Source organism: Gorilla gorilla, chromosome 13, assembly GCF_029281585.2.
Source record: "Gorilla gorilla gorilla isolate KB3781 chromosome 13, NHGRI_mGorGor1-v2.1_pri, whole genome shotgun sequence".
Taxonomy (NCBI): domain Eukaryota; kingdom Metazoa; phylum Chordata; class Mammalia; order Primates; family Hominidae; genus Gorilla; species Gorilla gorilla.
The window spans coordinates 108,636,057-108,654,520 of record NC_073237.2 but is presented as its reverse complement, the minus strand read 5'-3'; the positions used below and the strand labels follow the sequence as shown (position 1 = coordinate 108,654,520).

General features: G+C 40.4%; 1 protein-coding gene across 3 annotated transcripts in view; it reads right to left on the bottom strand.

Annotated features, from left to right (window-relative positions):
• HSDL2 (hydroxysteroid dehydrogenase like 2) overlaps window positions 1–18,464 on the bottom strand; it is an 88,000-nt gene that overhangs the window by 58,746 nt on the left and 10,790 nt on the right. The window contains exons 2-4 of one of the 3 annotated variants that reach the window (XM_031014284.3): window positions 11,295–11,458; window positions 9,732–9,830; window positions 6,429–6,543 (exon numbers count right to left, since the gene is read on the bottom strand). In XM_031014284.3, the coding sequence (XP_030870144.1) occupies window positions 6,429–6,543; window positions 9,732–9,830; window positions 11,295–11,458 (378 nt within the window). The remainder of the gene's footprint in view (window positions 1–6,428; window positions 6,544–9,731; window positions 9,831–11,294; window positions 11,459–18,464) is intronic. The other 2 variants (XM_019033655.4, XM_055350421.2) reach the window with 2 other exon arrangements.

Here is an 18,464-nt window from a genome sequence, read left to right as displayed (position 1 = left end):
AATGTTGGTAATACTCACTACCTTCTATGATTGACCAAGAGATTAAAATTAGATGATATATATGAGATACTTAGGACAATGTATATACTAAACATGAAATAAACAATCGCTGTTGTTAGTATTATGTATGCTGATTTATTTCATCTTAATAGGCATAGTACTTCTACTACATTGGAACTGTAATTTAGTAATATAACTCTCATTACATTCCCAAATTTAATTTTCACCAATATAAAATATGCCTTTGGGTGCAATACATAGCTTTATTTTTAAAAAGTCACTCATTAAGGTAGGTAATTTATTTAAGATTCAGATCCAATATTTCTAAAATGTTAATTTTTATATAATGTCAGCAGCTAAATAATATATTATAGCTTAATTTATAGCTTTATTTTAGCTACAAATTTAGCTTTCGTTTACATTCAATGACTTCTAGGACTTCTAGGACTCTGAACTTGTCCATTCTTTTTTTTTTTCTTTACCCTGAGCCAGGAGCTGTGAATGAACTAGTTCATTCTTCTTTCAAGTCAGTTTTTTAATTACCAAATGTACAATACTGGTGTTAAAAACAGCAACATCTTACCAAGCTTACCAAATATAATCAATACCACTAGAGGGGTTTTGGTAGATAACTGTTTTCATTTCCAAAGATGCTTCACTTTTATGGAGGTGAGGTGAGGTGGGGCAAACAATATTACAGCTGAGTTTCATTAAAACAGTGAAACTGCAACTCGAAGCACCAAGAAGAAACAAACTAAATCTACTCCAGTAAATAAGACCATATTTTACACTCAAAGGAAAGAGCTCATTTCATTTACATTCTAAACATGAGCTTTCCTTTGATCTATGGGACAAGACTTTTCCATCTGCACTTTGCTGGCCTGGACCTCAACATTGCTAATCCTACATCAGGTGCATCTGTCACAGTAGCATGCCCTCTTATATATTATATTGAAAACTCTTAGCACCACACTTAGATACTGATACCTTCAGCTGAATAAAATAGTTACGTTTACTGAAAACTTAACTATGTGCCAGACTCTGTTTTTATCACCTTTCATGAATTATTTTACTTACTTGGGGTTGCAAACTCAAAGACCTGTAAGGCATTTGAGTAAATGAATAAAGTGAGCTGGTGTAAAAACTAGAGGTTCCTCTTCGAAGACCTTCCTCCCTGTCTAATTAGGAATAAATAGTAACTTCTTTAGAAGCAAAATGTATTCAAAGACCCGTACTAATATTCTTAAATATCTGCTAGCCGTGATAAAGAAATCAATGTACTTTAAGTTCTTAGCTCCCACAATTTAGCCTAAATATTTGCCCTGGCATGCATATACTGGTCCAAGCAAGCATTAGGTCATAGCCCGTTCCTCTTCCTTATTTGAAGGTCTTTTTACCTTTCTCAGCATTCCACAAGTTACCTCCTCCTTCCTTTGTTCTCCTCTGCCTTTGCCTCTTTTTAAAAAAAGTTCTGAGTTGCTAGCCAACCGGGACAAATACAGAACCTGAGGTCCCGTTCCAGCCAATGGAAACCGGACACAGCAGTAGGGTGGACGCGTCAGGTTATAAATGACCCTGTCTCCTTTGATCGGTGTACTCTTGTGGCAAAACTGCTGGCAAGTATACCCTTTCTGCAGAAAGTATAAAAACGGCCTTGCTGAGTAAATTAAATTTATGTTCAAGTGCTATTTCTTTACGGCACCAGGGAACAAGCATTTCAAACAGCTGGGAATAAGAAAAATCAACTGTTCAGAGATACAACTGAACCTTACTACTAAGCTTCTAAAAGCATTTAACATGATACAAACAATGTAATACTGGAGAGTATATAATAAATTAAATTGAAAAATACAAATTAAAAAAGAAATATGTTCTGTGAGTTACCAGGGAAGTAAAAATAAAATAAAATAGAAACATTTCTTTTCTTTTCTTTTTTTCTTTTTTTTGAGAGGGAATTTCGCTCTTGTTGCTCTCGTTGCACTCTTGGAGTGCAATGGCGTGATCTTGGCTCACCGCAACCTCTGCCTCTTCGGTTCAAGCAACTCTCCTGCCTCAGCCTCCCGAGTAGCTGGATTACAGGCGTGTGCCACCACACCTTGCTAATTTAGTATTTTTAGTAGAGACGGGGTTTCTCCATGTTCGTCGGGCTGGTCTCGAACTTCCGACCTCAGGTAATCTGCCCGCCTTGGCCTCCCAAAGTGCTGGGATTACAGGCGTGAGCCACCGCACCCGGTCAAAATAGAAATATTTCATTATGAATTTTCATTTTATAACATACCTTTCATAGAAGGCCAAAAATCTGACACTTTTCTTTGACCCAAAAGTCAGTGTGAGGTCTTTCATTTGGCATTGCAATCTGCTTTTAACTGGGAGCAATATTTAATTTTATTTAGTGGTTTTTTTTTTTTAAGTGGCTGTTTATAAAGGTAGGAACTTTCAATAGTGAATAGAATCTTTGTGCGAGAGTTTTAATTTTAACTTTAATTTTTTTTAAAACACAGACAGGGTTCACTATGTTGCCCAGGTTGATCTCAAACTCCTGGGCTCAAGTAATCCACCTGCCTCGGCCTCCCAAAGTGCTGAGATTACAAGCGTGAGCCACCCCACCTGGTCTATTTTGTTTTTAATTGCACCTTCACATCTAAAAATGTGGGTTAAGACATCACTTTCATTTTTGAAAAATGACCTCAATATAGGAAAGTAGACCAAATTATTTTTGCCAAATGGGCTTCCAAAGACATAATTTCACAAGGAAAAAACAAAGAGACTTATACATTTATGTACACATCAGTCATAATGTCAGTTTAAAAGGTCAAGTCTATAGTTATGATTACTAATTTTGACAAATCTACATAAAATTCAATGCTTTACTTGTATTGATCATCTCTTGGAAAGAAAACATGTATATTTTTAACTTTGTTAGTAGGGAGCAATTCCTAGTGAATGATACAATGAACAAACAATTTCTGCACCCCTGCAAAACATATACCTACATTTGTTTAGATTTTAATAAGTCTAAAGTTAACACTGACCACTGCTACAGCACTGTCTATAGTTATGATTACTAGTTTTGATAAATCTGCCTTAAACTTGCCAAGATATTTGTCAATACCTTAGAAGTCATTTCATGTCATGAAAACCCAGTCTAAAACCTTTTTAATCACGTCAAAATTCTCCTGACGCCATATACCTAGGTGTGTGGTACAAGTTTAGCTTGGGACCAGAATTGTTTCAGGTTTCATTCTGAAATATCTGCATTATACTTAACCAGTTCAACATCACTACTCCAAAAATTTGAAATCCTTTATGTTCCAAAGAGCATTTCTTTTGAGCGTCGAGTCAGCACTCAAAAAGTTTCAGATCTCAGAGCATTCTGGATTTGGGATTTTCAGACCAGGGATACTCAACCTGTATATGTATATCTGTGGCTTCATCATCTATAATAGAAACTGCCAGAAATCATTAAACTTATTCACACAACACGCCCTTAACTAAGCCTTAGTTCAACATGTTGAGCAATAATATTCCTGGCTAGGTTTATATTTTTAAGCATTTGTTTAAACAAATACTTAACATTCAATTGAAATTCTTTCACAAAGTTGCCAGCTGTAAAATGTTTTTATTCCCATATAATTTTTTCTAGTACCATGACAGTATCACATAGCAACATTGCCTATTTTATTTGAAAATAAACACAAACTCTTTCTAGTTCAAGTTTTTCATCACAATCTATATGCTTGCCATAATTCTTTTTTTCTTTTTGAGACAGAGTCTCACTCTGCCGCCCAAGCTGGAGTGCAGTGGTGTGATCTTGGCTCACTGCAGCCTCCGCCTCCTAGGTTCAAGCGATTCTCCTGCCTCAGCCTCCGGAATAGTCCAGTAACAGGTGCGCACCACCACGCCTGGCTCATTTTTTGTATTTTTAGTAGAGACAGGGTTTCACCATGTTGGCCTGGCTAGTCTTAAACTCCTGACCTCAGGTGATCTGCCTGCATTGGCCTCCCAAAGTGCTGGGATTACAAGCATGAGCCACTGTGCCCAGCCATTTGCCATAATTCTTACTACGGCTGGATTCAATATGGTTTCATTCAATAGAGACCTACCTTACACATTGAATTTATAGAAATATGCCTTATATCTACAAACAAGTAAGCTTTCACCCATTTTGCTTGAACATACGGCCCTCTTGGCATAAGTCTCATTTTCCCAATTCAGAGAGAGATGTGGTTATGAGAAATATTTCACTTTCCTCTTTCATATAAGAAAAACAACAGTGTAAATGCAATGATATAACTTGTTAGCCTGTCCTCAGCATCCAGAAGACAACAGAGCTCTGGCCCCATCTGATGAGGCAGTTGATAACCCTGCCACTCAGCTACAGCAACTATTGCCATGTGGTAATGCTTCTCTATTTGGCCAGATCTTCTAAGATTTCAAGAAAAGCTAGAAATCTGGACTTTTGTATAAATCTTCTAATTTTTTCAACATAAGCAACCAATAAAGTTTTTGAGACAGGGTCTCGCTCTGTCACCCAGGCTGGAGTGCAGTAGGGTGATCTCAGCTCACAGCAACGTCCACCTCCCAGATTCAGACAGTCCCCCCACTTCAGCTTCCTAAGTAGCTGGGACTACAGGCACGTGTGCCACCATCCCCAGCTAATTTTTCTATTTTTTGTAGAGACAGGGTTTTGCCATGTTGTCTAGGCTGGTTTCGAACTCCTGGGCTCAAGTGACCCGCCTGGCTCAGCCTCCCAAAGTGCTAGGATTACAAGCATGAGCCGCCATGCCTGGCCCTAACTAATAAAACTTTGAATGTAGGTAACGAATGAAAACAATTTTGTTTTAACACTGTCTGGGCCAAGTTTTGCAGACCCAACAAAACATACCTGAGGGAAAAATTCAGGACTCTAACTTAATAACTTAGACATTTAACCCTGGTGACCAACCCTATAACATATTACTGTATTATTGCCATTTTAAAAGTAAAGAAACTGAATCTGCAAGAAGTTAAGTTACTTGTCCAAGGTCACAAAATAGAAAGTCATGAGGGGTGAGTGTTAAGATTTGAATCCAAGCAGTCTTACTCCAGAGCCTAAGCTCCTAACCACCTGTTCTGTGTGTTAACAAGATACATGTAAGGTACAGAAGCAAGTTCTAACCTGATGTATCCTGATATCCACATGGAAAATATAGAACCAGAGGGTAAATAAACAAATAAATAAGTGGACAATAGGACGGGTTGTCTGATGAATCCAGAACAGATCAAGACTATGTTCTTTCATTCGATAGTCTACATTTCCCCGGCAAAGCCCAAGAAAGTATTAGTGTTTTTATTGGTTACAATAAAGTGTGATTCATAATGAGAATGACCTTACTGTTATTTAAATAACTAAAACCTACGTCTTTTTTTTTTTTTTTAACACCAGGTCTTTTTCAGAGGAAGGAGACTATTGCTGGCTTCAGTAATCCGAAATAGTCCTATGAAAGGACTGTGTCCTATGAAAGACAGAGTATACATATAAGTATTTACACATGCAAATATTTGAGAAAATGCTTGAGCTACACTTTAGTCTTTTTTTTTTTCTTTGGAGACAGAGTCTTTCTCTGTTACCCAGGCTGGAGTGCAGTGGCATGATCACAGCTCATTGTAGCCTCAAACTCCTGGGCTCAAGGGATCCTCTTGCCTCAGTCTCCTGAGTAGATGAGACCACCACCACGGTCTCAGTAGCACACACACCACTATGCCTGCCTGATTTTAGAAACTTTTTTTTGTAGAGACAGCGTCTTGCCATCTTGTGCATCTCAGTCTCAATCTCCTGGCCTCCAATAATACTCCCCTCACCTGAAGTGCTGAAATTACAGGTGTGAGTCACTGCACTCAGCCTACTTTAGTCTTTCCTAAATTCATAGAGAAAAGGAGCTCCAAATAAAGCTATTTAAAATACTATCAGGCTGGGCATGGTGGCTCACGCCTGTAATCCCAGCACTTTGGGAGGCCAAGGCGGGTGGATCACCTGAGGTCAGGAGTTCGAGACCAGCCTGGCCAACATGGTAAAACCCTGTCTCTACTAAAAATACAAAAAATCAACTGGGCGTGGTGGTGGGCGCCTGTAATCCCAGCTACTCAGGAGGCTGAGGCAGGAGAATCACTTGAACCTAGGAAGCAGAGGTTGCAGTGAGCTGAGATCGTGCCACTGCACTCCAGCCTGGGCAACAAGAATGAAACTCTGTCTCAAAAAAATAAGTAAATAAAAAATAAAATAAAATAAAATAAAATACTATTGACTGAATGAAGGACTTTTAGACCTTTATAAGGACTGACTAGATTTTGAACTACACTGTTAATTTGGCTCAAATCTGTTTACAACTATGTAAGTTCCCTGAGAAACACTGCAACATCCTCCCCCACAACTCTTCTTGCAAACTTACGCAAGGTAGGTGCCTCTGGTGTTCACGTTCATCATCAGATCCAATCTCTTGGTAGGTGTGTCCAATGTATTGGTCAAACTAATGGCACTGGCATTATTTACCAGAATATCAATTCCTGTTTTCAAAATAATCAATTTCATTTTAATGAAATACTTTTTATCACACACAAAAAAAGCGTTTACTCTCTTTTGAACCCTCAGTTGATTCACAAATACAGTCATGTACCACACCTAACATTTCAGTCAACAATGGCCCATATACGCAACATGGTCCCTTAAGATTACAATGCTGTTTTTTTATTTTATCTTTTTTCTTTCTAAGTATGTTCAGACACATACTTACTGTTGTGTTACAAACGCCTACAGTAGTCAGTACAGTAACATGTTATACAAGTTTACAGCCTGGAAGCAATAGGCTATGCCATACAGCCTAGGTATGTGGTCAGCTAGACTATCTATGTTTGTGTAAGTATACTCTATGTTCATACGATCATAAAATCACCTAATAATGCCTTTCTCAGAACATATCCCCATCATTAAGCAATGCATGGCTATACTTCCTTTAGATAATATGACTAACCACTACCAATGCAAGACTGGTAGCTATTTCAAAATAGCACCTGCATGATTGTCACTAGCACAGTGGAGATATAGCCAATTGCCAGAGCTCCATGTGAAACTACAAGAAGGCTTAGTCTTCGGTGGTTTGTAGCTTCCACTCTTAACTGTTCTCTTACCTCCTGGTTGTCCCTCCCTGTCTCCATAAACCTTGGATCAAATTCCTTAAAGTCTTTCTTCCTCTCTAGCATGAAGTTTCAAAGGCCTGTCCTCCCTCCAAGCATAGTAGTCTCCCTTCCCCCAATGCCCCTCACTTAAAGGGAAAGGCTCCTTTCTGGTCTTGAGAACTGGGAAAAGAGAAAGACCTACTGTTTCAATCCCAGGCAGATCATCAAAGTGGATCAATTTTGTTTTAGTGACTCATACACACATACAAAAAATAAACCTAGAGTAACTACTATTTCTGCAAATTCTACCTAGTTTCTACCTATAACCAACAAGTTTTGTTTATAGTTATATGCTTAGTGAAATAACATTAAAGGAAAATGGTAAAAATACAAAAACTATGTCAAACATTTTTTCTTTGTTTCTACCTGGTCTTTATTATTCTTTGTAAAGTGTACTTAATGATGGTTGTGTAACAATATAATAAACTTCAAAGTCACTGAACTGTACACTTAAAAATAGGATGGTAAATTTTATGTTATGTGTATTTTACCACAATTTTAAAAAATTAAATAATAAATTCAAGGCTGGGGACAGTGGCTCATGCCTGTAACCCCAGCACTTGGAGAAGTTGAGGTGGGTGGATCCCTTGAGGTCAGGAGTTTGAGACCAGCCTGGCCAACATGGTGAAACCCCATCTCTACTAAAAACACAAAAATTAGCTAGGCCTGGTGGTGGGCACCTATAGTCCCAGCTTCTTGGGAGGCTGGGGTTGGAGGATCACCTGAGCCCAGGAGGCCAAAGCTGTGGTGAGCCACGATCATGCCACTACATACCAGTCTGGGTGACAGAGTGAGACCCTGTTTCAAAGAAGAAAAAAAAAAGAACTAAAACTGAATGAATATGGGAGAATGAAAAGCTTCAGCTTTCTCCCCTTAGTTCCTCTCCAAAAATTAGTGGATAAACTAATTACATCAAATCCTAAGTGGCACTAGTTAACCACTTCTACCACTAGGTAAAGTCATTTTAGATAAAATATCCTGCATTTGAGTGTGGCACATTTCACATTTAGGGCCCTATCAGTTGGACAAACATCATTTTGCATTTTCTCTCCTCTTCTGACACAGGCATTCACATTTCTTTGGGAAAGGCTGCCGGCTAGGGGTAAGATTTTGGATTTAAGGGAAGAGGCTCCACTTGAGCCAAAGCTCCGTGCTTCAGTCCAGCACCCCACAGCACTCTGCATTGGGATTATAAGTACAGCCTTGCTAACACTGAAGCATTACCTCATTTTCCACTGGCCATTGTCCCTCACATGTACATATGGTCCTCCAGAACATTAGCGGGTAGAGTGGTAATGGTTTAGGCAGGATTTGGACATGCCTAGGTGCCCTACTACAATACCATGAAAGCCTTAGCTCAATCCCCAACACCTTTCTTCTAGGAACTTTTGAACTAATTGGGGAGAAAAGAAATACTAAGATCTAAAATAGTACAAGATAAGGATCAAATGAATGTTTTAAGAAATCAGAGAGGCCGGGCACGGTGGCTCACGCCTGTAATCCCAGCACTTTGGGAGGCTGAGGCGGGTGGATCATGAAGTCAGGAGTTCAAGACCAGACTGGCCAATGTGGCGAAACCTGTCTCTACTAAATATACAAAAATTAGCTGGGCATGGTGGCAGGCGCCTGTAATCCCAGCTACTTGGGAGGCTGAGGCAGGAGAATCGCTTGAACCCAGGAGGCAGAGGTTGCAGTGAGCCGAGATTGCGCCACTGCACTCCAGCCTGGGTGACAAGAGCAAGACTCAGTCTCAAAAAAAAAGAAAAAAGAAACCAGAGAAAGAAAAATATACTTCTGATTAGTTGGCATGGTGAGGGAACTGACTTTGTGAAGAAGATGAGATTTAACCATATAAAGGAAGAATTTTTTCAAAAACAAATATATAAGGCAGAAGTGCAATTTTCTCACATACATAGATTGTGCAGTGTCCAGGACTTTTAGGGTATCCACCACCCAAACAGCAAACATTGTACCGATTAAGTAATTTCTCTTCATCTACCCCCCTTGCATCCCTTCTTTCTTCCCAGTCTCCACAGTCTATCATTCCACACTCTTTTTCTTCTTTTTTTTTTTTTCTTTTTGAGACAGAGTCTTGCTCTGTCACCCAGGCTGGAATGCAGTGGTGCAATCTCAGCTCACTGCAACCTCCACCTCCCAGGTTCAAGCAATTCTTCCACCTCAGCCTCCTGAGTAGCTGGGATTACAGGCGTCCACCACCATGCTCAGCTAATTTTTGTATTTTTAGTAGAGACGGGGTTTCACCATGTTGGCCAGGCTAGTCTTAAACTCCTGACCTCAAGTGATCTGCCTGCCTCGGCCTCCCAAAGTGCTGGGATTACAGGTGTGAGCCACCACGCCCAGCCTTATCAGATGGTTTTAAACCATGTTCTGCGTGAGCGAATATGTATTTCTCCAAAGACTCAGAAAATTCAAAACTCAAAACAAATTTTTAAATTAACATTATAGTTATACCTCTATTTTACCAATATCCAATAATTTTTTCAGAATGAAGGTATTACCTCCAAATTTCTTGATGGCTTTCTCCACTGCAGCACTGATCTGCTGTTCATCTCTCACATCAACAATACATGGCAAGGCCTTTCCTCCAACTGCTTCAACTTATATAAAGGATACAAAATGAAAAAGCGTTAAAGCATTTAAATATTATACCTTTAATTCCGATATCATAATCAAAAGAAAAAAGTACCCTGTTTTCAGAAAATCAATATAAATAACTCTATCTTACCACCAGTGACTCTACCATATAGCATGACAGACTAGCTAGGCTAACACTATTAAAAAACAAAAACGAAGGTTTGATGGGGGTTTCTTTGTAATTTTTTTAAAAAGCTAAAAAAAAGAAGTTTTTTGTTTGTTTGTTTTTGTTTTTCAGACAGGGTCTCACTCTCTTGCCCAGGCTTGGGTGAAGTGGCACAAACACAGCTCACTGCAGCTCAATCTCCCAGGCTCAAAGGATCCTCCCACCTCAGCTTCCCAAGTAGCTGGCACTATAGGCGTGCACCACCACGCCAGGCTAATTTTCCTATTTTTTGTAGAGACGCGGTTTTGCCATGTTGGCCAGGCTGGTCTCGCACTCCTGACCTCAAGTGATCCACCCGCCTTGGCCTCCCAAAGTGCTGGGATTACAGGCATGAGCCACCTCACCCAGTTGAAAGTAATTTTTAAAAACTTTTTATTGTGGAAATATTCTAAAGTATACAAAAATGTAAAGATGCTGTAATAAACTAATAGGAATCCATCACCTATCTTCAATGATTGTTAGTTTTGTCAGTTAATATGTTTATGTTTCCTGTCCCCTATTTTATTTTTTGCTGGTGTGTTTTAAAGCAAATCCCTGACATCATTTCACTCATAAAAACTTCACATGCATTCCTCTAACATAACCACAGTGCTCTGAACATGATTAAGAAAACTAGCAATGTCAACTGAAGTTGAATTTTTAAGCCCTCTCTCCTGGCTCTGTGCCTAGCGCTATGCCTTAAATAGAAGTATGTGATAATTATTTGTCAACTAAAAGTATTAAAATGATGACTTGCAAATTGTGCAGAGAATAAATAACACAGAAAGCTTTCTCAAAGAGTTCATGCCACTCACCAATCAAATTCTCTCCTCTCTACTCCACTTCCCCACTCCCCCTCCCATCCAAGAACCACTGCCCTCAAGAAACAAGATTTTTTTTTTTTTAAGAGACGGAGTCTCGCTCTGTCACCCAAGCTGGAGTGCTGTGGCGTGATCTTGGCTCACTGCAACCTCCACCTCCCAGGTTCAAGTGATTCTCCTGCCTCAGCCTCCCGAGTAGCTGGGTGAAATTACAGGTGTGAGTCACCACGCCCAGCCATGAAATAAGATTTTTAACTGGAGTTTCTCACATTGCTTAAAAGTGCTGGTGGAGAAAAATGGTCAGAAGCACTGCCCCAAGGTGACAACATAAATACTTCTTTAACTAGATGAAATTATGTTCAGGGTAGCTTTCAAATAGCTTTAACTAAACTCTCCAGCAAATTCTCTATGTATTGAAACCACTAGAAAGACATTTTATCAAATGGCACTGTCACACTCACTTTCTTCAGCAGCAGTATAGATTGTGCCTAGAAGTTTTGGATGTGGCTGGGCGGTCTTTGCAGCAATAACAATATTTGCTCCATCCTTTGCTGCTTTCAATGCAATAGCTTTGCCAATGCCACGGCTTGCACCTGTGATAAAAACTGTACATCCTGCCAGCCTCCTACAACAGAACAAATACGACCTTATTAGAAGACCCAATGTTTTATTTACTGACAGGTATCAGAACCTCATGCATATTTTCATAATATATGTTTCCTCCTCTGTGAAATTTTCTCTAAACCCTCCCCATGCCCATCTGATGGCAGATAACTCCACTATACTCCCATTGCACAATGACTGATAAATTATTTATGACAACTGCAGTTGGCCAGTCTTGCTGTGATTTGGCAAACAAAATCTGTTCAAATGCAAAGCAAATCTTCAAGAGAAATGAAGAATGATAAAACAAATTATATAAACATGCATTTTTTCCCCACAGAAAATGTGTTAATAAAGCTTTTTTTTTTTGAGTGGTGGGATTATGAGCAAATTTTATCATATTCTTTATATTCTTTAATATTTTTCAAAGTTGCCACAATGACTACATACCACTTAAAATAAATTACCTAAAAACAAATAATTGTTCAATGAATGCTTATAATAGCCAGGGTGGAAACAACCCAAACGTCCATCAGCTGATGAATGGATAAGCAGAATGTGGTATAGCCACGCATACAATGAAATAATGTTCCGCAATAAAGTACTGCTATGAGCTACGACATGGATGAACCAAAAACATTCTGCTAAGAGGAAGAAACCAGTCATGAAGGACCACATATGATGCCATTTATATGAAATGTCCAGAATAGGCAAACCTATAGAGACACAAAGATCAGAGGTTACCTAGAGTTGGGAGTGGGAGGGGTTGGAGGCTGACAATGGAGGGTTGAGGGGTTTCCTTCTAGGATGATTAAAAGGTTTTAAAATTGACTGTGGTGATGGTGGCACAACTCTGTGAATATATTAAAAGCCAATGAATTGCGTATTTTAAATGAGTGCATAGTGGGATACGTGAATCACATCTCAAAAGAGCTGTTAAATAAACGCTCACAAATTGCTGCAGGTTGATCTGAAATATTCTGATTCAAATGTACTGATGGGTCCCTGTGCCCATTTCATTCTTTGTGTGTGTGTGTTTTGTGTGTGTGTGTGTGTTTTTCTTTTGAGACACAGTCTCGCTCTGTCGCCCAGGCTGGAGTACAGTGGTGCAATCTCAGCTCACTCAACCTCTGCCTCCCGGGTTCAAGCAATTCTCCTGCTTCAGCCTCAAACAATTCTCCTGCTTCAGCCTCCCAAGTAGCTGGGACTACAGGCATGGGCCACCACGCCCAGCTAATTTTTGTATTTTTAGCAGAGACGTGATTTCACCATGTTGGCCAGGCTGGTCTCAAACTCCTGACCTCGTGATCCACCCGCCTTGGCCTCCCAAAGTGCTGGGATTACAGGTGTGAGCCACCGCGCCCAGCTAGCCTGTTTTTTGTTTTTTTAAATGGAGATGGGGTCTCACCATCTTACTCAGGCTGGCCTTGAACTCCTACGTACTTTTTTTTTTTTTTAAGACAGCTCTGTTACCCAGGCTGGAGTACAGTGGCGCAATCATGGCTCACTGCAGCCTTGAACTCCTGGGCTTAAGTGATCTTCCCATCTCAGCCTCACAAGTAGCTGGGACTACAGGCGCACATCACTATACCCAGTTACTTTTTAAATTGTTTGTACAGACAGGGTCTTGGTATGTTACCCAGGCAGGTCTCAAACTCTTGGCCTTATGTGATCCTCCCACCCTGGCCTCCCCCCATTTCATTAAGTTCACTTAAACTTTCTGCTTACTCAGTGGCTAAGTGAAATGGAGACACCTAAAATAATTTCCTAGTAAACTCATAAAAGAAAAACTAAAAGAATAAAATAAATATAACAGCAAGGGAAACCCGCTTTCTTGTTTACTTTCTAAGGGCAAATTTAAAAGTCTGCTTAAGGAAAAGAATGGAGAGAGAAGAGCAAAAGTGACAATGACAAAGAAAAAGGGATGACCTGAGATTGGTGATAGATTAACAGGTTAATAAAGGAACATAAAACTCTTGCACGACCCAGAGGATTACACTCCAGAAGAAAGAGATCAGAAGTAAAAGTGGGAAGCGGTTTTAAAATAAGGAATAATTTGTTTGGTAAGGAGGGAGAGTGGAGAAGTGGGGAGAAGTCAGAGAGGTTGAAATTATTTTTCATGAAATATAGCACACATATAAAAAGCATGTAAAACAATGTGTATTGTTTAATGAACAAAATTAAAATGAACAGTAGTATCAAGGCAAGAAATAGAATATTACCAATACCCCAGAAACCAGCCTGTATATTCCTCTCCAACTCTATCCTCCTTCCTTCCCCCACCCCACAGAACGAAAACTACCTTAAATGTTATGCACTCCCTTGTTTTTTCATTATTCCTAGTACCTAGGTCTCTGAGTCTAAATCAACAGTCTGCAAACTATGGCCCCAGGCCAAATCTGACCCACCACCTGTTTGTGTGTGGCCCTGGAGCTAAGATTGATTGTTACAGATGAGCATTTGTGATCAATTGGATGACAAGGAATGCTAATTTTGAATCCCAATTAGGTAAAACATTAGCTCTCTGCTACTTTTTTTTTTTTTTTTTTTTTTTTTTTTTGAGAGCGGTTCTTGCTCTGTCGCCCAGTCTGGAGTGCGGCTCACTGCAACCTCCACCTCTGGACTTAAGTGATCTTTCTGCCTCACCACTCAAGTAGCTAGGACTACAGGCGTGCACTACCACACCTGAAAAAGTTTTAATTTTTTGTAGAAACAAGGTCTCACTATGTCACCCAGGTTGGTCTTGAACTGGGCTCAAGCGATCCTCCTGCCTTGGCTTCCCAAAGTGCTGGGATTATTAGCATTAAATTAAGTTCATTTAAACTTTTTACTTACTCACTTGCTAAGTGAGAAGGAGACATCTAAAATAACTTCCTGGTAAACTCATTAAAAAAGAATAAAATAATAAAATTAAGATAACAGCAAGGGATGTTATCAATCAATAACAGGAAGATAACCCCGGCCTTATCTCCCTGTTATTGATTGAATTGTGTCCCCCAAAAAGCATGTGGAAGTCCTAACTTCAGAAGGTGACCTCAGTTGGAACCAGGATTGCTGAAGACGTAATTAGTTAACATGAAGTCATATTGGAATAGGCCCTTACTCCAATAGGACAGGTGTCCTTCTAAGAAGAAGGAAGACTATGTAAAGACAGCCACACGGGGAATGTGTGATGACAAAGGCAGAGAGCCTGGAGGGATGCAGCTGCAAGCCCCGAACACAAGGATTGCTGGCCACCCCCAGAAGCCGGGAAGAAGCAAGGAAGGATTCTACCCAGAACTACAACAGCACAGCCCTGCTGACATCTTGATTTCAGAATTCTAGCTTACAGAACAGTGACAGCATCCATTTGTTTTAAGCCATCCAGTTTGTGGTTCTGTTTTTTTGTTTTGTTTCTTTTTTGTTTTGTTTTGTTTGAGACGGAGCCTCACTCTGTCACCAGGATGGAGTGCAGTGGCATGATCTTGGCTCACTGCAACCTCCGCCTCCCGGGTTCAAGCGATTCTCCTGACTCAGCCTCCCAAGTAGCTGGGACTACAGGCATGCACCACCACACCCAGCCAATTTTTGTATTTTTAGTAGAGACAGGGTTTCACCATGTTGGCCAGGATGGTCTTGATCTCTTGACCTCATGATCTGCCCACCTTGGCCTCCCAAAGTGTTGGGATTACAGGTGTGAGCCACCACGCCCTGCCCCAAAGAGGATAATATCCTTACCAGCAGCAGTGAATGAGTATAAGAGTTCCCGTAGCTCCACCACCTCCCCAACACTTGGTAATTTCTGACCTTAAAGTTTTCTCGCCAATTCAGTATTATGAAATGATATCCCAATGTGATTTTCATTTGCACTTCCCCAGTTACTAATGAGGTGGAATATATTTTTGTTCCCATGTTAACGGTCGCTTGTGTTCCTTCCTGTTGCGGGAAGTCAGGGACCCCGAATGGAGGGAACAGCTGGAGCCACGGCAGAGGAACATAAATTGTGAAAATTTCATGGACATTTATCAGTCTCAAATAATACTTTTATAATTTCTTATGCCTGTCTTTACTTTAATCTCTTAATCCTGTTATCTTCGTAAGCTGAGGATGTACGTCACCTCAGGACCACTGTGATAATTGTGTTAATCTGTACAAATTGATTGTAAAACATGTGTGTTTGAACAATATGAAATCAGTGCACCTTGAAAAAGAACAGAATAACGTGATTTTTAGGGAACAAGGGAAGACAACCATAAGGTCTGACTGCCTGCGGGGTCGGGCAAAAAGAGCCATATTTTTCTTCTTGCAGAGAGCCTATAAACGGATGTGCAAGTAGGCGAGATATTGCTAAATTCTTTTCCTAGCAAGGAATATTAATATTAATACCCTGGGAAAGGAATGCATTCCTGGGGGGAGGTCTATAAACGGCCACTCTGGGAACGTCTGTCTTATGCGGTTGAGATAAGGAGTGAGATACGCTCTGGTCTCCTGCAGTGCCCTCAGGCTTTCTAGGGTGAGGAAAAACTCCGCCCTGGTAAATTTGTGGTCAGACCGGTTCTCTGCTCTCAAACCCTGTTTTCTGTTGTTTAAGATGTTTATCAAGACAATATGTGCACCGCTGAACATAGACCCTTATCAGTGGTTCTGCTTTTTCCCTTTGTTCTGTTCCCTCAGAAGCATGTGATCTTTGTTAGACCCTTATTAGTAGTCCTGCTTTTCGCCCTTTGAAGCATGTGATCTTTGTACCTACTCCCTGTTCTTACACCTCCCCCTCTTTTGAAATCCTTAATAAAAACTTGCTGGTCTGAATCTCAGGCAGGCATCACAGTCCTACTGATATGTGATGTCACCCCTGGAGGCCCAGCTGTAAAATTCCTCTCTTTGTACTGTCTCTCTTTATTTCTCAGCCGGCCGACACTTACGGAAAATAGAAAGAACCTATGTTGAAATATTGGGGGCAGGTTCCCCCAATACCTTCTCTTGCAAAGTTCCTATTAATTGGTTTTGCCCATTTTTCTTTTCTTTTTTTTTTTTTTTTTTGAGACACAGTTTTGCTCTTGTCGCCCAGGCTGCAGCTCACTGCAACCTCTGCCTCCTGGGTTCAAGCGATTCTCATACGTCAGCCTCCCAAGTAGCTAGGATTACAGGCATGTGCCACTACACCCAGCTGATTTTGTATCTTTAGTACAGACAGGGTTTCTCCATTTTGGTTGGGCTGGTCTTGAACTCCTGACCTCAGGTGATCCACCTGCCTCTGCCTCCCAAAGTGCTGGGATTACAGGCGTGAGTCACCAAGCCTGGCCGGTTTTGCCCATTTTTCTATAAATAAGGTTAACTTTTTCTTACTGACTCATACAAGTCTATAAATTACATACATTTCAGTATCTTTTCATTTGTGGCTTGCTTTTTCACTATTTTTATAGTGTCTTTTGATTAGCAGAAATTCTTTATCATTAGAGATAGGGTCTTGCTGTGTCACCCAGGCTGAAGTGCAGTGGCTGAATCACAACTCACTATAACCTCCTATTCCTGGGATCACAGTCCTCCTGTCTCAGCCTCCCAAGTACCTGGAACTACAGGTGCATGCCAACATGCCTGGTTAATTTAATGTTTTTATTTTTGGGGGGGGACAGGGTCTTGCTATGTTGCCCAGGCTCATCTTTAATTCCTGGCCTCAAGCAATTCTCCTGCCTCAGCCTCCCAAAGCACTGGGATTATAGAAAATTATTATTATTATTATTATTTTTTGAGATGGAGTCTTACTCTGTCACCCAGACTGAAGTGTAGTGGCATGATCTCAGCTCACTGCAACCTCTGTCTCCTGGGTTCAAGTGATTCTCCTGCCTCAGCCTCCTAAATAGTTGAGATTACAGGCATGTGCCACCCTGCCTGGCTAATTTTTTGTATTTTTAGTAGAGACAGGGTTTCACCATGTTGGCCAGGCTGGTCTTGAACTCCTGACCTCAAGTGATCTGCCCACCTTGGCCTCCCAAAGCGATGGCATTACAGACATGAGTCACTGCGTCCAGCCTAGAAAATTCATTAATGTTAAAGAATTTATAATTCATTTCTTTTATGGCCAGGGCTTTGGGAATCTTAAGAAATTCTTTTTTTCCTGTAAGTGGGTTAATTTGTATTTCAAAAGTTTTATGGTTTACCCTTTAAAGTTTGGTCTTGAGGCCAGGTGTGGTAGCTCAGACCTATAATCCCAGTACTTTGGGAGGCTGTGATGGGAGGATCAGTTGAGCCCAGGAGTTCAAGACTAGCCTGGGCAACATGGTGAGACCCTGTCTCTATAAAAAATAAAAAAATTAGCCCAGTGTAGTGGTGTGCACCTGTAGTCCCAACTACTCAGGAGGCTGAGGTGAGAGGATTGCTTGAGCCCAGGAGGTCGAGGCTACAGTGAGCCATGATCATGTCACTGCACTCCAGCTTGGTGACAGAGCGAGACCCTGTCTCTAAATAGATAAATTAATAAATTTGGTCTTTAATCTACCTGGAATTAATTTTTGTGTATGAACTGAAGTAAGGGACTAATACATTTTTTCCCTACATAGATAACCAACTGTCCAAGTCTGAAATGCCCATCTTTCCCACAGCTCTTCAATATCAGCTCTGTCATAAACTGAATGTCCATAAATATATATATTATCTGCTTTTGGACTCTCTATTCTGTTCCACTAATCTACATGACCACATTGCCTTAATTAAAATGGCTTTATCAGTCTTAATAACTGATAAGGCAAATAATTCCAATTTATTCTTCTTCAAGAGTTTCTTGTCTATATTTGGACCTTTAATTTTCCACATATATTTTATTTTATTTTTTACTTTATTTATTTATTTATTTATTTATTTTGAGACAGAGTCTCACTCCGTCACCCAGGCTGGAGTGCAGTGGCGTGATCTCAGCTCACTGCAACCTCAGCCTCCTGGGTTCAAGTGATTCTCCTGCCTCAGCCTCCTGAGTAGCTGGGACTACAGGTATGTGCCACCATGACTGGCTATTTTTTGTATTTTTAGTAGAGACACGGTTTTGCCATGTTGGC